General features: G+C 46.2%; 1 protein-coding gene across 4 annotated transcripts in view; it reads right to left on the bottom strand.

Annotated features, from left to right (window-relative positions):
* CC2D1A (coiled-coil and C2 domain containing 1A) overlaps nucleotides 1–26,765 on the bottom strand; it is a 322,722-nt gene that overhangs the window by 55,529 nt on the left and 240,428 nt on the right. For all 4 annotated transcript variants that reach the window (XM_078685567.1, XM_078685558.1, XM_078685572.1 and 1 more), the window contains exons 22-24: nucleotides 23,754–23,844; nucleotides 14,297–14,428; nucleotides 7,535–7,590 (exon numbers count right to left, since the gene is read on the bottom strand). In XM_078685567.1, coding sequence (XP_078541693.1) covers nucleotides 7,535–7,590; nucleotides 14,297–14,428; nucleotides 23,754–23,844 — 279 coding nt within the window. The remainder of the gene's footprint in view (nucleotides 1–7,534; nucleotides 7,591–14,296; nucleotides 14,429–23,753; nucleotides 23,845–26,765) is intronic.

The following is a 26,765-nucleotide window of genomic DNA, read 5'->3' as shown; positions in this document are numbered from 1 at the left end:
GTCCCAAATGGCTTCACTTTGCTCCCTGATTGTGTAATCACATCTGTACTGTAACTCGCAAATAGTGAATTTCCATGTTCTAATTTTCCTTCCCCATTTATTGTAAATATGGTTTCACTGTAAATATGGCTTTATTATGTCACTTATCACTCTCACTCACTTGGGCACTGGTTTTAATAGCAACCCGCAAGACCATCTGCTATTAATTTTCACTCAATAGGGCTCCGTTGTACATATGGCTATAATGTATTAAACCTTGTGACTCACAAAGTCACGGGGTCACACATTCAATCGCCAGACATCCGCTCAAATACTCGCACAAAGATGGCGGTCGCACTTCCCAGCAACTGCCCTCAGTCCGCCCTCTCTTTCTCCTACTCGCTGACTCATTCCCAAAATGGAGAGCGCGAGGTTGCACTTAACCGGGCTCCTCGCCTCCCACATTCAGTTCCGGCCATCGTGCTGTATAGTGAAGAGCACATCACTGCTAGACTTCGCCATGAGCACACCGAGCGACCTTTGACCCTGCCACCAGGTAGGTCGCTCCCCTCACCGCCCCGCAGCCCCCTGTGTGTCCTGGTTCCTGCTGCCTCCGTTAGCCGCCTTCCAGGCTAAGTACTTGCTCTGCCCGTCCTGATTGTCTCTCTGTATTTACTTGTACCCTTGTTGCCCCCCCGTGCCATCCTTGACTTCTGTACCCCCCTGACCCCTGTGCTCGTTTTTGTGTTCCCCCTGCGTGACCCGGCTCCTGCTGCCACTCTAGCCGCCTTCCAGGCTAAGTACTGTGTCTTTGCTCGTCCTGATTGTTTATTTTTTATTGCTTTGTTCCATGTTGCCCCCCCGTGCCACTCTTGCCTTCTGTACCCCTCACACCTGCGCTCATTTTACTTCTGTGTGCCCCCTTTTCCCGCCGCCCCGTCTCCCCCTCCGATTTCCTCCCGCCGCTGCATCCCTGCGGCCCCGCCTCCTCGACCCCCATTGGCCACCCCGCTCCCACCTCCCAGCTGCTCCTCCCTCCCTCTACCCCTCATATGGAGGCAGCGCCAGAACCCCTGGCCCCCGCCGCACCCGACTGAGTTACGACTCCCACACCCTCAACACCGGACAAACACCCGCCTGCTACCGAGCCCCCCCGAAGCGAACCCACGGACCCTTCACCTGCCAAGCCTGCAAATACACCTGCAGAACCTGCGTACCTCCCACCGAACACAGCAAGAACAACAACAACCACCTCAAGTGCATCCTCCTCAACACCCGCTCCGTCCACAACCACGCCGTCGAACTGTGGGACCTCCTCGACACAACAGCACCGGACGTCGCCTTCCTCACGGAAACCTGGATGAACGCCTCCTCGGCCCCCAACATCGCCATAGCCATCCCGGACAGCTACAAGATCACCCGGAAGGACCGCGTCAACCAATCAGGAGGAGGAATCGCCATCGTCTACAGGAACACCATCAACATCACGACCAACACCGAAGACACCCTCTTCGCCGCCGAACACCTACACTTCCAGATTCACACCGACCCCAAGACCACCCTCAGATGAACGCTCATCTACAGACCCCCGGGCCCACGCACACAATTCAGCGAAACCATCGCCGACTTTATCAGCCCGCCCGCCCTAGCCTCACCAGAATACATCCTCCTTGGAGACCTGAATTTCCACCTAGAAAAAAACAGCGACAACAACACCACCACACTGCTCGACAACCTCGCCAACCTCGGACTCAAACAACTGGTGAACAGCCCAACCCACATCGCTGGCCACACGCTCTACCCCATCTTCTCCGCCAGCAAACACGTATCCTTCAACCGCTCCACCGGACTACACTGGACCGACCACAGATGCATCCACTTCACATTCAAAAAGAATACAGCCCACCACCGCACGCAACAAACTCCCCGTAGATGCTGGAGCAAAATCACCACAGACCAGCTCCAGTTATCCCTCAGCCAGAACCCGCCAGTCGACACCGCCGACACCAACGACGCAGCCCTCAACCTCGCACAGTGGATCACCAACTGCGCCGATGACCTCGCACCACTAAAGAACCTCCCTAGCACGACCAGCAACAGGAAAACTTCATGGTTCACAGACACCCTCAAAGAATCAAAGAAATCCCACCGATCCCTCGAAAAAACCTGGCACCACGAACGAACTACAGAAAACATGACAGCACTCAAGATCGCCACCCGCGAACACCACCAGCTGATCCGCACAACCAAAAGGACATCTTTTAAAGAGCGACTAGACAACAACACTCACAACAGCAAGGAACTCTTCAACATCGTCAAAGAGCTCTCCAACCCCAGCGCCAGCAACAACGACATCACATCGTCACAAGAACTCTGCAACTCCCTCGCCACGTTCTTCCACCGAAATATCGCAGATATACACACCAGCTTCGGACCCCAGACTCCGCCTCCAGTCACTGAACCAGCAACCCCCACCGCCACCCTCAGCACCTGGACCCCCACCAGGGCTGAAGACACCACCAACATCATGAACTCCATCCACTCCGGCTCCCCCTCGGACCCATGCCCCCATCACATCTTCTACAAAGCCGACACCATCATCGCATCCCATCTCCGGAACATCATAAACAGCTCGTTCGCGTCAGCCACCTTCCCCGAGAGCTGGAGGCACGCAGAAATCAACGCCCTGCTGAAGAAACCCACAGCAGACCCCAAAGACCTCAAGAACTTCCGCCCCATCTCTCTTCTTCCCTTCCCGGCCAAAGTCATCGAGAAGACTGTCAGTAAACAGCTGACTGCCTTCCTCGAGGCAAACAACTCGCTCGACCCATCCCAGTCTGGATTTCGAGCCAACCACAGCACCGAGACGGCCCTCATCGCGGCCACCGACGACATCAGGACCCTGATGGACAACGGAGAAACGCCCGCCCTCATCCTCCTGGATCTCTCAGCAGCCTTCGATACCGTATGCCATCGCACCCTAACAACCCGCCTCTTCAACACTGGGATCCAAGGAAAGGCCCTGGACTGGATCACCTCGTTCCTCTCCGACAGAACCCAGAGAGTCCGCCTCCCTCCCTTCCGCTCAGAAGCCACCAAGATCATCTGCGGCGTACCCCAAGGCTCCTCACTCAGCCCGACCCTCTTCAACATCTACATGAGCCCCCTCGCCACCATCGCACGCAAACACAACATCTACATCATCTCCTACGCCGACGACACCCAACTGATACTCTCCCTCACCATAGACCCAGCCACCGCCAAAACCAACCTACAGGAAGGAATGAAAGACGTTGCAGACTGGATGAAGCTCAGCCGCCTGAAGCTGAACACAGACAAAACGGAGGTCCTCATCCTCGGACAATCCTTGTCCGCCTGGGACGACTCCTGGTGGCCCTCAGCTCTGGGCTCCGCACTGACACCCTTGGACCACGCACGCAACCTGGGATTCATCCTGGACTCCTCCCTCACGATGACCAAGCAAGTCAACGCCGTCTCGGCATCATGCTTTAACACCCTGCGCATGCTCCGAAAGATCTTCCAGTGGATCCCCACCGAAACCAGAAAGACGGTCACCCAAGCCCTCGTCACCAGCCGACTGGACTACGGAAACGCCCTATACGCAGGAATCACCGCCAAACTTCAGAAACGACTACAGCGCATACAGAACGCCTCCGCACGACTCATCCTCGATATCCCTCGCCACAGCCACATATCCACCCACCCGAGAAACCTGCACTGGCTGCCCGTCAACTAGAGGATCACATTCAGGCTCCTCACCCACGCACACAAAGCGCTCCACGACACGGGCCCCGAATACCTCAACAACCGCCTCTCGTTCTACACTCCCACCCGCCAGCTCCGCCAGCCTCGCCCTCGCTACCGTCCCACGAATCCACAGAACCACCGCCGGAGGAAGATTGTTCGCTTACCTGGCAGCCAAAACATGGAACGCCCTCCCCGCACACCTACGAATGACCCAGGACCATCTCACCTTCAGGAAACACCTGAAGACCTGGCTTTTCGAGCAGTAGCAGCACCCCTCCCCCTTCAGCGCCTTGAGACCCTCACGGGTGAGTAGCGCGCTCAACAAGTGTTCTGATTGATTGATTGATTGATACCATCACCACCGCAATCTAGGTAAGAAGCTGACACTGCCGGGGCCATGCCCAAAAATCCCCCCTCCCCGCTATAAGAGGTCCCACTTGCACAGCGCTTCTCCTTACTCTGCAGCGGATCCTCCCTCTCAAACCCTCGACCACGAGGTATTCACTTGGCAGCCCTCCCAGGGACCCCAACGACCGGCTGGTCTCCCCTGGCTAGGGGCCACACACTGCCTTCTCAGACCAATGAGGTAGGCGCCATGATTCCCGTTCGGAACTTACTAGGTTCTGCCCAATTGATTAAGGTTACCTCATTTCAACCCCTTGTTCATTCACAGCGGTCGGAATCTTCCCTGCTCAGACGGGTTGCTGCTCTAATCCTCACCCACATAGGCATGTGCCCGTTATGGACCGTGGCCCCTGGCAAGCCCTCCCTCAATCAACCTACTTCGTTCCAGATAGTCACTTTTAAGATTCACCCGACATTCTAACTAAGACACACCAGACTGGCCGTCATGCTTTCGCTCGCGCCGAGCCAGAGGGTTGAAATCAGCTTATGCTAATTAAGTTGAGCACCAACACCGCACCGCGCCGTTTTATTTCACGAATTGCGCACTTTTTCAGTGGCCACCACTTCTGTCTAGGCACTTACTCAGATCCCTATGGACAGGAACGGATAACGAATTAAACATGTAAATTGAATGTTTATATGTCCAACACAGGATCGGATAATGGAGTAACATGTAACTCGAATGTGTTTATATATCCACCACAGTACCTTAGACCTTAATAGGTTTTTGAGCATGGGCATTCATTAAGATTACGAAATGTATGGTTCTCCAAAAACACTCCTTGTCACGAATGTGTCACAGGCACAACCACCCTTACTTCACTTTTTATTCCACAATCTTTATCGTCTGAAATCGACCGAAGTGTGCTTTTAATATTTACAAGCTGTCAGATTTTAATTCCTTCATGTTTCTTCAACAGGCCGTAATTAAATACACCAGGAAAATGTTAATTTCTAGTCCTGATGAGGATCCCAATTTATTTTTGAGCAAGGGATCGAAACGTCAACTTTCTCTAATAGTGCCATAAGTAACCATTGTGTCTAACCTTTGTGACCACTATTTCTGGCTATACTTGATTTATCTTTGTCACTGAATACAAGTGGCCACAACGCTCAGTCTTTGCCTGTAATTGTTGTTTGTGTAAACTATGTTTGTTAATCTATTTCCCCGCACTTCCCCTTTGCTGTAAGGTACAGGACTGTGCCCTACTATAAATGTTTTTGTTCATGCATTTTTGATTTCATCTCTTGAACATAATATGAGTAAAACTCCATGTCCGACTGGACATTGGAATTATATAGTAACCTAACACGGTCTATATTTCATGTTTGAACAGGGTGGTCACTCCTTGACCACAAGGGAGATTTCTTCCATCTTCCAGTCGGAATGGAATGTCGAAGGTCCAGAATATATGTTGCAGAGTTTCGTCCAGGATAATCTAAAGTGCTAGGGACTGGGGTTCTATACTTATAGTAAGTTTAGGGGTTGGACTAACTCTAAGGTCCCTCCTATGGGTGGACCTGGGGTGGAGGTGGTTGCACCCCTTCCCCTTTGTCCAGTTTTGCGCCCGAGTTGGGGCTGAGTGCCCCAGCAACCGGTTTGAACTGGGAAATGCATGGAGCACCTAGTGTGTCCCAGGCAGTGTCTGGAAAGCATTCACTGAATGCAGCCCTCTCTGCCCCAATACACAAAGAGCCTGTCTGGGGAGGTGCCAGCACCTCCCTGGGCAGGAAACCTATTGTCCAGACCTCCCCTGCCAGAGTTGTGTCCAGCAGCAGGAGGGCAGACTCGTGTCTGTGGCAGCAGCTTCCATTTTGTGATGCTGAGGTTCTGTTTAACTTTAACTGGGTAAACCAGTAACTACATGTCTTCTCCCTATGGAAGGGTGGAATGCTACCCCAGCCGACAGAACTGGCGGGGGGGGGGGGGGGGGGGAAGTATTCCAAAGTGTTTGACACCTTACACGACATATTTTGATAAAGCCAAACCAAAGTTAGCATTAACCGCGAGGATTATAATGCACTTAAGTGTATATGGTACGGCTATATCATAGAACAGCTATAAGGAGATGGTTCCGAAAGCTGCAGAGGGGCTCAGCTCATGCTAGGGCGCCCTCTCACATAAAATCAAGCACTCTACCTCCAGGATTGTCGAGGTCTGCCTTAGGAGTGGCTTATAGGTGTATATGTGTCTATATATGTATATAGATGTAGGTATACTATATCTAAGTAAGGGGTGATTACACCACCTTACCCAGGCTGTATGAACAGACCTGTGGTGTCAGTTTGGAAGGCAAACCAGGGGTGGCACAATCCATGCTGCAGCCCCTGGTAGGCCTAGGGTGCACCTATGCCCTGGGTACCTAGGGTACACTATACAGGGGCACACAAGGGTGACCCAGTAACCATTCTGGTATGTACCTAAAGTACATGGTATCAATTTAGAGAGAGAACAGCTGGGCTGTGGGCCTGATTAGCAGTTCCACAGCCACACTAAAGTAAAAAAACAGAGAATCACAGCAAAACGTGGGGGTAACCATAGGAAGCAGACCCTACTCTCCTCCAGTGACCTTTCTTCGCTCCCACTTAGCCCACAAAGAGTTGGTCGTCCACCCGGAACTGTTTTGTGTGGTCACAGTAGAACGACAATGCTCTTGTTGGGTCAAGACGATGGAGTTGCTCCTCTTCCTAGAGGGATGCGGCAGAGCATAGAAAGTGGGCAAGGTGACAGATTGGCCCACATGAAATGGTGTTACCACTTTCAGAAGGAAAGAGACCCTGCATGCTCGCTGGCATATTAGCTCCAACTGGCATGTTTAATTTACATGCTGATGTTTATTAGATATTTGTATATAACTCATAGTAACACGTTCACAAGTATGGTGCCCTGTATTATGCCTTAGTAGCGCACACCACTCAGTAAACAGAGCACACAAACACTGCACTGCTGCACACCCAGAAAAAAATGTAGATGGTACACTAAAGTGCACACACCCACACAGGTACAAATGCATACACACACACACCTGTAAACACACACATAGATATGCATACCACAAGAGGATCACCTCATTACCACCACATGTCTTCCGGCACCAGGAGAACCAACACATCAATACACATGCACCCTTTCATGCTATGAGGACGTCTCCATCACCAACACACAGGCAACCTCTCCTATGAGACTCTCATTACCCATCCACCATGTTATACAATATCAGATTAACAGTAAAAAATCACAAGAATGCTTGTTGATCAGAAACTAGGTGGTTCTGACCCAAAAGCAATCTAGATATGTTGATAAGCACATTCTCAGAATGAGTCTTATCCCCACATCCATCCACAATACATTGAGTCTCAAAGCAATCTTGTGGCCACATACCTGTTTCCCACTTCCTTCATAACTGGGGGCTTCTCTTTAGGTTTGGGGAGGGCCACCTGGAAAGAAGATCACAAATTAAGTTTGCAATCCGTACCACATATTTATTTATTTTACAGTTTTCTATAGCGCGAACAAGACCCTTGGGTATTAGAGCGCTTCACAGTTACAAGCATGAGATTACATTAGACAGTTTTAGTTAGTAATACTATCATAATGGTTTACAGGGGTTACAAGGTCATAAAGAATAAAGTAGTGTTCTGAGGTAGGTGAGATAATAGTTATACTTGGAATATTCAAACTTCCTCTATATGCTTGTTTCAAGTGTCTTTCCTTTGTCTTCTATGTTCTCCAGTCAATGGAACATCTTAAACGTCTCTGAGTTGAAGAATTAGCGCCTAGAGAAAATGATTACGTAAGGAACTTACTCATTAGAAATAACTTGGTTTCTCTCTTAAACATAGCTAAGTTTGGGATTTTTCTGATGTTCGGGGGAAGAGAGTTCCAGATTCTAGGGGCTGCTCCTGAGAATGCTCTATCATAGGTTTTTTTCTTCCTGAAAATGGGTGGTCTCAGTACCAGTTCCTTGGCACTCCTGGCTGGTCTGCTTCCTCCAGATAATTCAATTTTTTGGGCAAGGTTTCTGGGAGTATTGTGATGAAGTGCTTTGTAGGCGATACACGCCATCTTTAGCTGTATCCTGGCTTCGTAAGGTAGCCAGTTTAAAGCTTTCAGGTGAGGGGTGATATGGCCGAATTTCCTCGATCCTGTGATAAGTCTAGCTGCTGCATTGAGGCATGCTTTTAATAGTGCCGTGGATATTTTTGGTAGCCCTGCCAATGTTGTGCTTCCATATTCAATCCTCGAAAAGATCAGTGATTGCACAGCTTGTTTTAAATCTGCGTCAGTTAAATATGGTTTCATTTTTCTTAAGTAGTTCAGATGAAAACGGGCGCTTTTTGCCATTGCTTTGATGTGGGCTTTCATGTTGAGGTTTTCATCCAATGTGATTCCTAGTGATTTCGCGGAGTCAATTAGGGTGGGGGTGCAATTTAGTGCTGTGATCAATTTGGACCATTCCTTCACTTCAGATTGATTCTTTTGTGGTGAGATAAGTAAGAATTCTGTTTTATGTGCGTTTAGCTTCAGATGATTAATAGTTAGCCATTTTAGCGTCATTTTTAGGGCCTCATTCATTACATTGATGTCATCCAGGGATGTGATCTTAATGTATATCTGTGTGTCATCCGCGTACATGTGGTAGGATATTTTGGACTTTCGGAGAATCTCTGTTAAGAGTTCGATATACAGGTTAAACAATGAGGGAGATAATGTAGATCCTTGTGGAACTCAGATTGCGTTAGGGCTTGAAGGTGACAGAGTTTGGTTGATCAGAAATCTTTGGGTTCTATTCTGTAGGAAGGATTGAAACCAACTCAGCACCTTACCAGATATTCCCATCCTTTCATGGAGTCTGTTCAATAGTTTTTCATGGTTAACCGTGTCAAACGCAGAAGACAAGTCAAGTAGGATAAGCAGACAAGATCGATTGTGATCTAATGCTTGAAGTGCATCATCGACTATGTGTAGAATCGCCGTTTCCGTGCTGTGTCCAGTTCTAAATCCCGATTGGCATTCATCCAATAGTGAGAAGCTTGGCAAGAAGAGGAATGTTAGTTACTGGGCGGTAATAATTTAGATCTGCTGGGTTCGCCGTAGGTTTTTTGATGATCGGCACTACTTGTCCTGTTTTTAGACATTCTGGGAGGCTCCCTTGGGATAGGGAGGCATTTACAATTTCTGTCCATATTGGAATCACTGTACGGCGGATTTCCCTCAAATATTTTGAGGGTAGTGGGTCATTGTAGTGATTATTGGGTTTGATGTCTGATAGCGTTTTGGCAATGCTATTCTGATCCAATATTTTGAAAGTGTCCCATTGAGCCTTGTTTTTTATCACATTATCCACCGTTTTCGCTGTGTTAGTGTCCAATGATGGTGTATAGAGTTCCAGGTTGTCTGCTGCATTCTTGAGTTCTCTTTCCAGAGTGTTAGCTTTGTCGGTGAAAAAGTTTGAGAATTCTTCACAGCTTAGTTGCGTATTTGTGATTTCTTGGGCAGTTTTGGCCAGCTTATTTGATTGCTGTTTTAAGATCTCAAATAATTTCCGTGGTCTGTTTTTGGCGTTGTCTAATTCGGATCTAATGAATTCCTTCTTGGAGTTAAGAATCTTTTTGTTGTATTCATTTCTGATTTTTCTGAGGGATTTCAGTTCCGGGGATGATGGGTGTTGTCTCCATTTCCTTTCTGCCAATCTCAATATTTGCCTGTCTTCATTCAATGTCCCATTGAACCAAGGGTGTTTCACCTTCTCTGTAACTCTTTTCTGTTTTAGTGGCAAGATGTCGTCGACTATTTTTGTTACTGTAGTAGTGTAGTGATTGGTTAGATCGTTCACATTCTGCAGGTTGTGAGGTAGGTTTAGGTCTTTCTCACATCTTTCACTTAGTAGTTCCGTGTTTGCATCTCTGGAATCTCGCATCCATCTTGTGCTTCTCACAGGTTGTGTTGTTTTTATCTTCCTCCATGTGGGTATCAGGAATGTTATGGCATGATGATCTGACCAGTCACACGGCTCTATTGAGAGGACTGACGTAATATCTATTTTTGAAATTACCCAGTCCAAAATAGCTCCTTTCGAGTGAGTTGGTTGTATGCAAGCTTGTGAGAGATTTAGTTCTGATAAAAAGTCTTTAAGAGCGTTGACCTGTTTGTCGTTGTTGTCATTCCAATGAAGATTGAAGTCTCATAGATATATGTTATTTATTTCAGTGTTAGAGTTTGCCGTGATGATCTCCATTAACTGGTCTATGAAGGTCATATTGTTATTACCCGGTGGGTGATAGAAGGTATGCAGGTTGCACCTTTGAATGTTGTTCGATCTTATACTGAGACCTAGGTATTCACATGTATCTAGGGGGTCGGATTGTATTTGGCTGACTTCAAGGTCTGATCGATGAATGCAGGCTATACCACCTCCTGTCTTTCTTAGCCTATCAAGTCTCACAATATTGTAGTGAGGGGGCACCAGAAGATCCATAACCGGGGACGATGATTCTGATAGCCATGTTTCCGTAAGGATTGTTATGTCTATTTCCTGGTTAATGATGAGATCGGCTATGTCAGAGGCATGTTTAACTGATGACCGACAGTTAAGCAGTAGGCATTTTTGTGTTTTCCCTGTTATGTTTGTGTTCTGATTTTGCGAGTCGGTGATCAGTTGGACTCGTTGGAGATTGTTAAGCTTAGGTTTCCTCTTATTCAGTCTAGATATTCTGTTGACATCTATCGGTCTTAAACAGTGGGATAGGCTACAACTATAACTTTATCACGTACAACTGAATAGATAAGGTACTAAGGCTGGGTCAGTCACAAGATGTCAAGAGGCAAGATTGTCCAATCCTTTTTTAAACCTAGGGCTATTGAGACTGAAGTCACTCCGTCGGAGAGAGACTCTGTGAAGACATCTCGGACTTCTTTGATAAAAAAATTATGAAAGTCTATGATACCTTCACTAGCCCCGAGCCCACAGTAATGACGGACATGGCTGAAAATGTGATGCCCTCCCTTTCCCTAGCTCAATTCCATCCTATCTCCCTCCCTGAGGCACTGAAGGAATTACAAAAATGCAAATCAGGGGCCCCGGATGACCCCTGCCCGCCCAAGCTTTGGAAAATGATGTCAGACTCAATTGTATTACCACTCTTACATATTTGGAATACGTCCATTGCAACAGGTATGTTCCCTGAGTGTTGGAAACACGCCACACTTCTACCTCTGAAAAAGAAGCCCAATGGCGCCCCTGATGACTTAAGTAATCTCCGCCCAATCTCCCTTTTAGCAGCCCCAGGCAAAATGCTCGAAAAATTGATACAACGACAACTCAATAGCTTTATTGAGGAAAAAGGGATTCTGCATGAAACACAGTCAGGTTTCAGATCAGGTTTCAGCACCGAGACCGCCCTTATCGAGGTGGCTGAATCGATTAGGTGGTCCTTAGATTCAGGAGCATCAGCTATGCTGGTGCTCCTGGATCTATCAGCCGCGTTTGATACGGTGGATCATGGCAGATTGCTGCTACGGTTGGAGGACATTGGTCTGGAAGACAAGGCACGGAGTTGGCTCCACTCCTACCTCACAGACCGTTCCCAGAAAGTGGCCCTGGGCACCTTCTCCTCTAAGCCAAAACGCCTCTTGTGCGGCGTTCCTCAGGGGTCGGCACTCAGCCCTTTACTTTTTAATGTTTATTTAGCCCCACTTTTTACCCTGATTGCCAAATGGGGGGTTAAGGCGATTTCGTATGCAGATTATACGCAATTAGTCTTCCCCTGTTTGGATGTGTCAGAGGCAGCTTTTAGTAAAATGAGGGGCTGCCTTCGAGATGTGGCCAGCTGGATGAATGCCAATAAACTAAAACTGAATGCAGGCAAAACTGAGGTGGTATTCTTTGGTAAAAACACTCACCCCCCTTCGGACCTGTGGTGGCCTCCTGAAATGGGTCCACCACCATCCCCCAGTACCAATGCGAAGAATTTGGGAGTAAGATGGGACGAGAGTCTCTCTTTTTCTTCTCATATACAGCAGGTCACATCTGGATGTCTTCACAAACTTAGGAACCTCCGTAAGTTCCTTTCTCTTCTACCAGAAGATTGTCGCAAAATGGTAGTCCATGCGACAGTTACATCCAGATTGGACTACGCGAACAGCCTCTATCTTGGCTTGCCTAAATATCTGGTGCAGCGCCTGCAGATCGTGCAGAATGCGGCTGCGAGACTGATAAAGCACATCCCTTTTAGACAGCATGTCTCTCCGCATCTGCGCGAACTGCATTGGCTCCCAGTGGCAAGCAGAATAAAATTCAAAGCCCTAACCCTGGCGTTCAGAGCGCTAAGGGGGACCTGTCCGAACTACTTAAAACTCAGACTCCCCCGCTACCATCAGGAGAGACGCCTGCGATCTAATTCCCTGCTTCAGCTGCTCGTTCCACGAGCCAGAAAAGCTAGCCTTGGTGGCAGGTCCTTTTCTGCTGGCACGGCGAAACTCTGGAACGCCCTGCCTTCCGCCATCCAATCTGCCACCACAGAATCTAGTTTTAAGAAGCAACTAAAGACCTGGCTCTTTATGCAGAAAACCTAAGCATTCTCCCTGCCTTTCGCTTTGCCCAATTGCTCACTTAGCGCCGGGACGCCTCCTCGTGAGGTAGCTGTTCGCAACTACAAATATCAGTATTATTATTAAGAGGCTGGTGGAGCTATGAGGAATAACCGCTGTGTTCTATCCCAAGTCACCGAACACAGTTTACAGTACTGCCAACAGGTTGCAGAGGTATCCCAGAGACAAGAAAAGGTATGTAGTAGCACAATCCCCAAGTTTTCACACCAAACAAAATTACCTACTTTTGATATTCAGACTTAAAAAAGTTCCATTCATGTTTCTGTGCTGCAAGCCTTCTAATAACTATTTTGCAATGAAGGGGACACAAATGTGATACCAGAACCCTTATGAATCAGGTAAGAAACATGTTAGCCTTATAATTATGAGGCAGTAGCCTGTGGCGATGTTAGAATGCAATATCCTTCCACTCCACCTTTGATCACCTTATCAGGTGTCTGGTCATGAGGAGGGTGGGTGGAAGTGAACCAGCCTTCATGAAATAAGTTACTTTGATCTGGTGTCAAGCACCAATGCACAAATGGCAAAAGAAGACCAATGAAGCTGGCCCATGAAGGGTGGGAGGTGGTTATTAGCTTATGGCAGAAGGACACTCAGGTCCTCTTTTAAACATCATTTAGAGCTTTCAGATCTGGAGGATACTCATAGCGAAGGTTTGTTAGTGATTATCTAAAATGGGGTACATAAATCACTTTTCATCAAACAAAGAGAAGGAAAACAGGGCAATAAACTTCACAACAAGGTGAACCACATTTAGGTAAGAGTAGCTGTTGCCTGAACTAAACTTCAAGTAACAAGTTCGTGCAGGTGTATATCAGAATGCATAAGCCGGAGGGAACATCCAGACTAGATAAATGAAAAATACAATAATATACTGTACACCCTATGTACTGCCATTGTACTGTCTCTGCTCACATAGGATCTGCTACATATTGACAAAGACGCAGATCATTAATATGGTTCTGCATGTAACATTAGTTATATCTGTAGCCCTGCCGACAAATTCGGACTAAATTGGGGTTCACATAGGAAATTTGCTAAAACATTTACAACCAAACTCATTCATGGGACATTTAGGAGGGCAAGAATGGATAAGACAATCTAAGGAACTAGAAGGCCAATAAGACTTCAGCGCGCTTTTACTACACTTCTCATGTGACAGCAAGGCTTGGATGTCCCCACCCTCAAATAACCCCCCCAAGCTAACAGCAAGGCACCTACTCACCCCACCTTCCTTCTGTCAGTAATGGACTGAATGGTAGATCTTGTCACCAGCCTGTTACTTTGCAAACATTGCTAACCAGAGGATACTAGCAATTGATTTTTGAATGCTTCATGATACTTGAAGGTTGTATGGCATTCAAAACATTGTGTGTTGTGAGTCATAATTCTTGCAGAAAGAAGATAAAGTGACAATACCATAACAGTACTGAGTGGTGATACACATCATTTGACAAACCAGTAAAGAACAGGTTTCGAATAATGCAAAACAACATACAAAAATGCAGTTCTCTGCCCCTGCATTATCCTTACCGGTGGCATACTAAGCGGCTCAATAACGAGCCATTTCTCAGTGACCTTGTCGAGCTGCTGTGAAGTCAGAGGTTCCCGGATTCGGACGATCACCTCCAGCTTCCCGCCAGTTGGCCGCCGTCCATCCAACAACTGAGAGATTAAGCAGAAGGGTGGGTAAATTTTACTGATAGCAGTAGACACTGATACTGAGCTAGCATTTCCCCACATACTACAATCTGCAACAGCTTTAGTTGGATCAGTCTCCACAGACACCAAAAAACAACCTTTCTCAAGTTGTATCTGTTCCCTGTATGGCCCTCACCAATGCAAGCCTGCACTGGAATCTGCATGAAAAGATTTCCTGGCTGCCTTCCAAGTTAAGTATTGATAAACATTTTCTCCACACTTTCGATCCAAAGAATCTCTTCAAGCTCCACAGGTTCGTCATCCTTGAATGGCAAGGCAAGCACCCTTGGGAGGAGCGGGGGGGGCACGAGACATCAACTCTAAACCTGAAGCACCAGAATATTTATTATAAAAGTAAGGAGATCTGCCACATAGGGAGATGGCTGTGTTCTTACTACAACCAAATGCCAATAAGGCGTAAACTGCATGCCTTTAACCACCCTGCAACACATTTCACATAAACGTTCAAAGTTTACTCTCTTTTAAATAGTAGCTCCTGCACGCAGGGTTGTTCATTACTGACATCTAATAGGCTTCTTATAGGGAGCTTTCCATAGATGCAAATTTTCAAACTAATAGATATGATATGAATGGGATTTGAGTCAAGCTGTTTAGCTGATACAGTTTCCAACCTAAAACATTGGGGCATCAGGCAAACTGCTTTATTGGGTAAAGCTGAGGTATATTTCCTCTCAAATAGTCCCTGCTATCCGTGGCCCAACTGGAACATTAAGACCAGATACACCTGAGAGAGCAGAACTCTTCACAAAATACCACAAAACATTACATGAAGTCAGACCTATAGAAGGGAGAGTGTCTGTCCCCCCAATATAAGATCGTCCCATCAGAAACTCTAAGATAAGGTTAGGGTGGAGTGTAAGCACTTCTCACAGAGGAACTGTGAAATGCATTGTCTGAAATGCAGACGGGTATAAGCACATGCCTCAACGGAATCCTGTTGGAATACTTTGAGCTCCTGGCCTCCTGACCTCCTGGCCTCCTGATCTATCCCTAGAGAATAAGGATTCTCCTTATTCTCTAGGGATAGGTCAGGATTAGTTAATTTAACTTTTTCTGTTCTTTACGTTGTTGAGTTGCTCATTTTGCATCATACTAGGTATTAGGTTTGGTTTTATTCAGACCCATAGACACTTATGTGTTTGCAGGAAGTATATACTAGCCTAACAGGAAAACCTTTTTTTATGTTTTGTTGATTTAAGTTCTGCGTTTGATTGTGTTAACCACAGGAAACTATGGAGTATTTTAGAGTCCATGGGGGTTGAAGTTCCGCTTATTAACTTTTTAGGGCAGATGTTCCAAGGCCCACAGGCCAATGTACGTTATGGTAGGGCAGGTGAGCGTAGCCCAAATTTCCCAGTAAGGAAGGGGGTTAGACAGGGGTGCATGCTAGCCCCCTTTCTATTTACTCTGTATATAAATGGCCTAGGTGAAACATTGTCACAGGAATGTCAAGATCTTCCTCGTATTGGCAACCGGTCAATCGGAGGCTTAATGTATGCAGACGATGCCGTTCTCCTATGCCGCACGCAAGTAGGGCTACAGAAAACTGTTACTAGGTTTGTAACCTGCATGTCCAGCCTGGATCTCAATGTAAATATTTCAAAAACCTATGTTATGAAGCATGTAAGCCGAGAGTAAAGTGTTGTGACATCATTATTAATGAGAAGAAACTTGAATTTACTAAAATAAATTCTTACTTGGGAATTTTTTTTGAGCACAGGGGTTCATGAGCTAATGCAATTACCACGAGAAGATATCTATTTGCAGAAGCCACAGGCGTACTGGTCAATTCTGCCAGAAAATTGGGATAGCGCCCAATCTGCAAATTGATAAGAATCTACAAAGCTAAATGCATTTCTACGGCACTATACGGAGCTGGAATATGGGGTTTGCTAATGTGGACTCGGTCCAATTAATTGAGAACAAGTTTCTAAGATATCTCCTAGCAACCCCAAATAGTACCGCCACGTAGATATGCCATGCAGAATTGGGAATGCCATATTTGTCAGATCTGATAAAAATGCAATCTGTGTTACTGTGGCATAAGATATGGGCCAATACAGCCACTGGCCTTAACCGGGATGTAATTAACGATTGTCTTAATTTGCAACGGGCAAATCATATACCTTGGTTGAATTACGTTAAAAACTTTGTGGCCAAGTTAGGCAGCCCGGAATATTGTATTAATCCCAAGCGTATGAGCTCCATTACCATGCAAGATCTAAAGACCGCATCTGTGAAGTTCTTGGAGATGGTCAGATTTCAATGTAAATATGGTAACATTTCTGTAATAGACGATCAATAGCTTCTGACGCATGCAAGGATACAGCCATATTTACGGCACATACAAGGGAGTCATGAAAGGATGGTATTGACACGTCTCAGACTAGGTAGTTTCCATATTATGGTAACATTCCCAAATGTGAATGACTGGTCGCGCACACTGGGCTTTTGCCCATGCTACGATCTTTTTGTCCAGACCACTATACACAATATTTTTCTGTAAATTCTATTCCTTTCTTAGGAAAAGGTGGATCCTGCCGATTTTGAAAGTGTTAGATTTTAGACAATGCCAACCCGCCTTCTATAAATTACAACTATTAGATAACTATAGATTTATCGATCACATAGTCAAGTACTTGAAGGGAGTCCTTCGATGTAGAAAAACCTTGTATGGTTTTCCCTTATTAAATATACGAATCTGTGAGCTGCATTCAATGTGAATCGGATAATATTTACGTAACCTGGCCGATGTCATTTAACATTTGTAATTAGGAAAACACTAATTTTATGGATTTTATGAACTATCATATTTGATATAGGTTTTAATTGTTAATTTGTATAATGTATTGTGATTTTATGATTTGAAACTTTTTAAATCGAATAAAGATTTTTGACTTGACTTGACCACAGTGGGAGGGTATGCTTTTACTACAAATTCCCCTTTGGCTGGGCAACTATCTGAGGCACACAAAACATTTGGAAGGCATTAAACAATGAGATAATATTGCCATTTCATTACTGAGAATGTGCGGAAGGGCTCCCTATGAAACCATTTTCCACTCTACAAACAGAATTTGATCTCCACAAATTGCAATTTTCCAGATACCTTCAACTCTGCCACACCCTAGACAGAAGCGGTCACAAGACAGTGGTTCTACCTGTATACAGATCTCTGGAGGCACATCTAAGTACTGAAAAATGGAAAAGGCAGTACCTTGAAAATATATCAGTCTCTCATTACCAACTCACCAGTTACCTTGACAGCCCTGAGAGCCAGGTGGGAGTAAGATATAGGCACGTTCGATGAGGTGATTGAAGGGATGCCCTTGTAGACCCCAAAGAACTTGTCATATCAGCCAGGCTGAGAATGATCCAAAATACCTACCTGCGTATCATTTATTTTATCCCTAAACAGCTTTGAAGAATGGCCAGGATACACTCTCTAACCTTCACTAGATGTCATGAGGAGATGGAAGACTGGATTCACATGAGACGGCCTGTCCCAAAATTCCAAAATTAAAACATTCACGAGGAAAGCATTAAACACACCATCTGACGTACTAAGAAGAAGCATACATCTCTCACCAAGGGTATTTTTACTGGGAACAGTAGACAATATTGGCAGTACAAGAGCAGAGAGAACACCAGTGGGGTTAGGTATGTTATTAGCTTTAGGAAGCTGGCAACATTCCTGAAAGTACGCTATGCGCCCTGTCATGTAAATACATGCCATTCACATCAAAACGTTTGGGAGAGTGCCTGGGAACTGTAGGAAGCAGACTTTTTATGTAGTGCAGCAAAGTGAGGTACCCTATGTAGAAAGTCCAGGCGTCCCTTATTGGCTTACAGGGCTTAAATTAATAATCCCAAATGCTACCTTTTGTGGCAGTGTGGACGAGTAGTTTATGCTTCTCAAAGATAGTGTTAAGCATTTGTAAAACAAACTACACTGTCAGAGAGTCCTGGCAACCCTTATTGGGTTACAGAGGCAAAAATTCTAACACTAAAAGCTCTCTTTTGTGTTAGTGTGGGCGAGCAGGTTAAGCTTATGGGAGGACAGTGATAAGCATTTGTTGTACTCACAGAGGCAATAAATGAGAGATACACTCAAAGAATAAATCTGAGACCAATTTCGAAAAATAATTCGTATTTTTATATACATTTTGACACCTGGAACTTCGTAAGCAAGTACTTTCTAAAATATTGACTTTCACAGGTAAGTAAAATCTTCACTTAAATGCGTCTTTTTGCTTAGTGCTTTCCTATGGGAGAAAAATATATATACGGCATACAGGTACTTGAGGTAGGTTTCTGGAGGTTCCCTTCAGGACTTGAGGTGGTAGGGGGAGTAAGGTCCAAAGTATCACCAGCAGTTAGAGTTTACCTGCCTGGGTCATCTGTGTGCAGAGGTTCTGGTTAGGTTGGTAGCCTTACGTGCTACACCGAAGGAGAGAAGGGCATCACCTAAAAACAGGCTGCAGAGGGGGACTTGGGTACAAGTCTGGGAGCTCCCAATGGAGGGCTCAGCTCACAAGGGTCCTGGGAGCAAAGGAGCACAGATGGTCCGCTGGGCTGGTGCGCCCCAGGACTTTGTAATTCTTAGCCTCACTGGTGAGGGTGCAAAAATCAGGACAGCTGGTCCACTCTGGAAGTGGGTCTCTGCGGCACTGACGTCCCTAGACAGTTGCTCATTCTCTGTGAAGTTCGAATTGGACTAAAACAGGCCTTGGTTGCAGTGAAGGCACCTATCAAAATCAAGTGGTGGGGCAGAGCATGTGGGGGGGGAATAACTTGTATTAGAAAAAGGACTTACCTGGGCCTGCAGCTATCAGACTGAAGCTTCTTCCAGGATCGCATTGCGCACACTGCACAGGCTCCCAGACTCCCCACCCAATCCTGGCATTGCTCTCATGCTATACCTGGCATGAGAACAGCGCCAGGATTCGCCTGAGCAGCCTGGTTTGCTGCTCAGACAGTGCCTGGGAGTCTGGGTCTGTTCTTCAACCAAGCTATGCAATACAGCTGGGTTGGGAAAATGTATGTGCGCATGTTTGTTTGGCGGGCCTAAGACATCCTGCCAAACAGACATGTGCTCTTTCAATGTGTGCAACTCTACTCCTCCCTGCTAAGCCTGCTACCATCGTCATAGACAATGGCCCTGCCCTGCCCTAGACCCAGGCCACGTGGCAGTGCCAGGAACAAAAAAATATATATTTTTTTTATCTCCTGGCTATGTGACCAGTGAGGCGATGCTTCTGCACCATAACAGAGGAGCCGCCCCTTGGTTGCTGCAATGGGTCCGGTACCCCGGGTATTGGTGCTGTGTGGCATCGTTTGGTCCTGGCATCTTCTCACTTGGTAGGATGACAAATCTGACCTTCTGGAGCATGATGACCTCTTTCTGGGCGGCTGCTGCGTCTGTATGACCGGGAAGTGGCAGCATGGTAAACCAGACTCTGCTGTTTTGGTGCCTGTGGACTGCAGGGGAGTAGCTCCTCTACTCGAAGGGACATTTCTGGCAATTTGTGAAGGGCTGACAGTCTACCGGGCTTCTTGGTAGAGACTCAGCTGCAGGACGAGTCGGATTCTTCACAATTGTCGAGACTTATGCAGGCAGGTAGGGTTTGGCTTCAGAAAGCCCACAGCAAGTCTTCAGTTCTCATTTTTGCAGCTCTTCTTTGTCCTCTTCCCTGTTCACTGGCAATATCCAAGAATCGACTTGGACATCACAGGGGCGTATCTGCTCATGCAGATATGTCCTAGCATGTGATATAATGCACCCTGTCACTTACATATATTACACGCAGTGTCTGTGCTGGCCTCTGCGATGCTGATGTCTCTCGTTGGTCTTTGCGGCGTTGGAGTCTGGATTGGAATGAAACAAGCTTTGGTTGCTGCAAGGAGTCTGGTACTCCTGCTATTGGTGCAGGGTGGCTCCAGTTGGTCCTGGTGTCTTTTCACTTGGTGGGGAGAGGAATCTGACCTTCTGGAGCACAGGGACGACTTCCTGGGCAGCTGCTGCGTCGGTGGACCTGGTGAACATCAAAACAGTGAACCAAACGTTGCGGTCAGTACCTGCAGGCAGGTACCCAGGCAATTGGCTCCTCCACTTCAAGGGAGATGCTGTCTGTTTGGCGAAGTGCTGGAGGCCCTCTGAGGCTTTTGGAGGATGCAAAGCTACAGGATGAGTCGGATTGTTGCAGCTGTTGGGAAAGTACCAGGTAAGCAGGCAGGGTTTGATGCCACAATCCACCAGTAGTCTGCAGTTCTTGCCTCTTCAGCTCTTCTTTGTCCTCTTCTTTAGTCAGTCAGACGAATCTGAGTTCCTGGTGTCATGGGGCCACCTAAATACTGATTTTTTTGAGGATTAAGAGAAGTGAAGAGTAGAAGCCAACAGGCTACTTACCCTTGGGGTCACTACGCCCCCTATATGACCACTTCCTGTGGGGAGTGGGCATAATCCTGTACCAGAGTTTCTAATTCAACAAAATCAAGATGGCCGAACCCTTCTTTCGTGGGGCACATCTGACAGCCCACCTTAGGGGTGTGACTGGCCTGGTAGAGCACCACACCTCCTAGCATAGTTAATTTCCCGTCTGCTCTGGTGCCAAATGCGCCTCTGGGCACGCTGGGGTCGCATATCAAAGGCAGCAGGGGCTTTGAAGTCCCTAGCCTTGGTATGCAGATTCACTAGCCATCCTGCTGGAGGAGATGTGAACACCTTCCTCCAGAGCAGGCATTGTTTCTGGCCTCAGAGAGAGAAGGTTCTTACCTGCAGGGGATCAGAAACATGTCTGTGGTGGCAAGCTGTACGATACCAGTCAGCCAGCACACTAAGAAGCTGGTAGGTTTTCAGGGGGCACTTCTAAAGTGCCCCTTAGTTGCATGTTTTAACAAATCCACTGCTGGCATCAGTATGGATGTAATAAGACAATGTGTTTGATACCAAACACCATAGGTTTTAATGAAGCCATCATGTAGCTGGTGATATCATAATGACCAGCCCCCAGTACATGTACTTAAAAGATGCCTTCCCTGTGCACTTGTACTATCTAGTAATTGCACTATACAACAAATGGGCATAACTGCTCACATGTAATATAATGCACCCTGCCTTAGGGATGCAAGGCCTGCTTTGTGTCCTGTTGTTTTTTCACATTTTGTCTGCACCATTTCATGCAGCCTGCAATGGCAGTCTGCATGAGTTTGGTGGCGAGTCCCTTAGGATGGCGCAATACATGCTGCAGCCCTAGAGACCCTTTTTAGTACCCATGTCCTAGGTTCTAGGGGTACTATTTACTAGGGACTTACAGCGATGCTTAAAGTCTTGCCAATTGGGGAACAATTGAAGAATTACTTTGTTTTAGGGAAAGGGCACTGGTCCAGGGGACTGGTTCGCAGGAACCCACTGCACTTCAGTCAAAAATGCATCAAATGGCAAGCAAAAGGTGGGAGTTACCATGTCAAAAAGGGGCACTTTCCTACCTTAGCAAAACCAGATATTGCTAAACACTCCAAATCAGGGGAAGATCTTCCCATTACAGCTTCACTGAAGGAAATTGACTGGTGCTTGAAACTTGAGAAACATATATACCAAGCTAGAGGATGCCCTAATAAGGACAACAATGGGGGAACCTGGTGGAACTGCTTCCAACTGGGCACAACTTGATATGAATGAGAGATGGCCTTATAAACAAGGGTCTTTAAGGGAATCTTGGACACAGTATACTATCTATGCTGAAGAAACCTACGTAGACATGGGACATTTTGATGCAGTGTCAGCTCTTTCTTTTGTTGATATTTTCTTGTTAAGGTTTCTACCTTGTTAAAATCACAAGGAAAAAAAAATGTCGAATAAAAATAAAATAGGGAGCATGAGAGAGAAAGTTTACCCGATAACATACGCAGCTGAGGGACAGGGTTGGATTTTTTTCGGCTCTAGAGGCTAGAGGGTTATTTGAGGCCATATTACAGTAATCTCCATAGGGGCGCAATGAGTGTTTGGGCCCACTTCTTGCACCTAAGGGCACTTTGGTATTATAGATGGGGGGGGGGGTTGCAGATGCTCATGAAGCCTCTTCTATAATATGCATCGTGCTAGTGCACATTTTAAAATGTCACAGTCACATGAGGGCGCTTCCTCCCCATGCAAATGAGGAAGCATTTTGCTTCTGCGCCAGTGCTGTATTACAGACACAGGGGCAGAGACAAAAAAGGCAGTCAGGCTACACAATGGACTCTGCACCACATACAAGTGGCACAAGAGTCATTACTTACCCCAAAGCCACCACTCAGAAACGGCGAAAAGAGGCTCTTACAGACCACCCATACCCCTCCCAGGGACCCCATGCAGGTGTGGGCAGTTCCTAAATATACCCACGTGAAGAGGTATCTATGTCTTCCCTGGAAATGCAGGCTGGCTTGCTGCCAGCAAACTGATAAATAGACTGGTGGCTTAAAACAACAAGTCTGTCTTTCAATAACATCCTGCTCCCAGGCCAGGAGCAACAGTACTATAGCTATGATGCAGCGCACACACTTAAGAGTGTGCTGCATCGCAGCGTGGGACAGTGCAGAGTAGCTATAATACGGCCCCATGTCTTTTTCGATATAGAACCAATTAAGGATCCGTAACTCAAGAAGGTGAGACCCCCATACACCCCCGTGAAACCTAAGACTGCAGCATGGCAGGGAAAAATGAAATAGAATGGTAATGGGAGCCAAAATTGTGCAACAGGTACAGTGGACAGAATGATAAAAGGAATGGTAGAGTAAAAATTGTGGAGCAAGGAGAGCGATAAGGCAGAAGCAAGGGAGTGAACAGTGAAAGGAAGCGAATGGTTTGAGGGCTAAAAGAGACAAACTGAAAGAAGGGGCGGGCCTAGACAAGTGAGGGAACGAATGAGCAGTGGAGCAAATGTGAAACGTTTAGAGCCTGGATCAGGGCAATGGAAGAGAAAGTCCAAAGCCAAGTAGTAAAGGAATGAATACTGAGAACTTAGAGAATGGACTGGGGTCTGCAGCAAAGAAGGAAAAGAGAGAGAAGACAGGTGTAGAATGAGCAAGAAGGAATATGCATGGCATGACAAGAGGGAGTGAACAAGTAGAGGGAGTAAGCAAAGAGAGGGAGTGCCAAGACAAATAGGCAGTAAACAAGTGTGCACCTCAGCAGTGCAGGATGGACTGTTACAAAGAAGAGTACTGGAAGTGCCAAGGCAAGCAGTGAAGTGAAGGAGGAGATGACGAGTTGCAAACTGACTCTTACCTCAATGATTTCTCTGATCTCACAGTGTGTTTCCAGAGCATCCAACTTCAGCTGCGCCGTCCCCAATGTACGATCCTGTTTAAAAAGGCCCCTGGAAACAAACACAAAATGTTAACTAAAATGCTGTTGAGAAGGGGAATCAGACCAATCCACTGGTGGTGTTGGGGTTTAGGGAAACAGCCACCAAACAGGAGCCACCTAAAAATCACAGCACACCTCTATCTCTGGGAGCCCTGCATTTTGCTAAGGCACCACATAGTCTCCTTATTGTATGAACACCCATCTGATGATTATTGTCGTCGTTTTGGTGCGCGAAGGGAGACAAACCATGTGCGCGCACGGACAGGCACTGTGCACACGAATGGCGTCTCCTAAGGAACTGTTAAGTAAGATTGTCCCAATGTTCTGCGGACACAACTGGTGTAAAAGGACAGGATGTGAGCTTCACGCACACTCTGCCCTTGTGACCCTAAAACTAAAGATGGCTGGCAGCATCGGTTCTTCCTGTGAAATAAAACTACATTTACAAACCCAGCCGCGAGGAGACAGTCGAAAAACAGCGAAGGGAGCGATGAAGAGAAACTAAAGAGGGGCCCAGGTGAGAGGGAACCGTAAAGAGTCTGTCGCATTCGGGGTGCCATTTTAACTTCAGCAGCACTGAGGTGTGTGTTCGGATGTTGGCGGCTGGAGCTATGCTGCTGGTGATAATTGAATGATGAATGCACTTTAGGCCCAGACTTTTCTCACTTATCACCACGGAGGCTGCATATGCTTCTGAGGAATGTCTGCTGCGGGACTGCACGGGGGTCTCAACGCCCTGCACCCCGGATTACTACTATTACTATCGGCCAGGCATGCAGTGTAAGCTACGCGGCATGGCTGCAGACACCTCAAGAAAAGAAGTCATTAGGAAAGGAACACGAGAGAGAAACACAATGAGGCTTGGAAAAGTCACGGGCGCCACTGAAACGGGTGCTATCCACCAAATGTTGGATGTCTTCTAAAAATACCAAAATGTAGGAGTAATAATAAGTCAAACATTTTCCCGGAAGTAAACCAATATAGAGTTGTGATCCAATGTTGTCTCCAAGAGAGTGTCACTGCTCGAAACCTTATAAAATCCAGTGAATAGTTTTAATAAGTAATCTGCAACTAGCCACACCAATGATTTATTCTCCATGCATGCCAGGCAAACAAAGCCCAGATTGTACTGGGAAGCAAATTACTACTGCACCCTGGATTACCACTATTACTATAGGCCGGGCATGCAGTGTAAGCTACGCGGCATGTCTGCAGACACCTCAACAAAAGAAGGCATTGGGAAAGGGAAACACGAGAGAGGAACACAACGAGGCTTGGGAAAGTCACGGGCGCCACTGAAAAGGGAGGTATCCACCAAATGTTGAATGTCTTCTAAAAATACAAAAATGAAGGAGTAATATTAAGTCAAACATTTTCCCGGAAATAAACCCATATAGGGTTGTGATCAAATGTTGTCTCAAAGAGAGTGTCACTGCTTGAAACCTTATAAAATCCAGTGAATAGGTAATATATCAAGTAATCTGCAACTAGCCACACCAATGATTTATTCTCTGTGCATGCCAGGCAAACAAAGCCCAGATTGTACTGGGAAGCAAGTTACTACTCACACTTGGGAAATAATTCATGGTTCCATGTGGAATACAGAATTCATCATCATCATGTCAGCCCCTAAATCACTCTGCAGTGCTTTAAAACTGCCAAGGCCACTGGGGTTGTGTGGCCAGGTTATCCAAATTATGTGGCATGGTTATTTAAATTATTTATGTGACAAAATGCCAAATTACGCAAAACATTATATGGCAGTATATATTAATTAATTTCACCTCAGAACATATTTTTATGAAATCTGCAAATGATGTGGCAACTTATGCAGTAACTGCAACTCCCTAATTATGTGGTAATTGGCTGATGCTACAGCAACACATACATTCACAGGTCTTCACCTTTGTCCATTGTTTATGAACAGTTAATCCATGAAAGTAAACCCAAGCTTTTTAATTTCCCTCAGTGCTCATTGTTAGGAGCACTTTGAAAACAAGCATTTGCAATGCAATAGGTCTCGCATTTGCAAGAGTTTGAGCTGTTGGCATTGTAAATGACAATGCCTTTTATTTACTTGTTGGTTTTTAGAACCTAAATAAAAGGCATTGCCACTTACAATGGCAATAGCTTAAACTCACGCAAATGCGAGACCTATTGCATTACAAATGCTTGTTAACATGGTTTCCTAATTTTATGTTTTACTTTAAATGTATATCTTTTTACTTAGTTTGGACATAGTAAGTTCTTTGGTCTAGGGTTAAACTCTTGCTTAGACACTGCTCACATGTATTTTTTGACTCCTTCGTCAACAAAGCTGCCATGAGCAATTTCATACAATCCTCACATAGGGGCTTCTGCTACTGAGACCTCCTGCACAAACAAGCCTCACCTCGTCAGAAATCCATACACCCTGCTCATCCATCATAACTGCCACTACCCACACACCACAGTCATAAATGCAACAATAAATCCTAAACTCCGTAAACCTGCCTTTTGAGACTTGCACCCACAATACTATGAGCCAGATGTACGACCGTTTAGGGGATTTCGGCGCCTTTGCGACCGCAAAATAGGTCAGCCCAATGTACTAACCCTATTTGCGAGTCGCTAATCAGTTAGCGACTTGCAAAATAGGATTAGCGACTCGCTATTAGGAAGGGCCGTACCAAGGGTGTCCCTTCCTAATAGCGAGTCCATTACCTATGTATGCTTTGTGATCGCAATTGCAGTTGCAAAACATTTGCAGGTTACCACCCTTCTCAGAAGGGTGGTAAGGCACTCGCAAACGGGAAGGTGTCCCCAGGGAACCATTTCCCCTTTGGGAATGGATGCACAACTTTTTTTTTAAGAGCAGGCAGTTGTCAGAGGGACCACTGCTTGTCCTTAAAAAATGAAACTGAAATGTTACTTTTTTTTTAATGCATCCCG

The sequence above is a fragment of the Lissotriton helveticus genome, chromosome 1_1, assembly GCF_964261635.1.
Source record: "Lissotriton helveticus chromosome 1_1, aLisHel1.1, whole genome shotgun sequence".
Lineage (NCBI taxonomy): Eukaryota > Metazoa > Chordata > Amphibia > Caudata > Salamandridae > Lissotriton > Lissotriton helveticus.
Note: the sequence above shows the minus strand (reverse complement) of the source record. Positions and strands in the feature narration are given on the sequence as shown.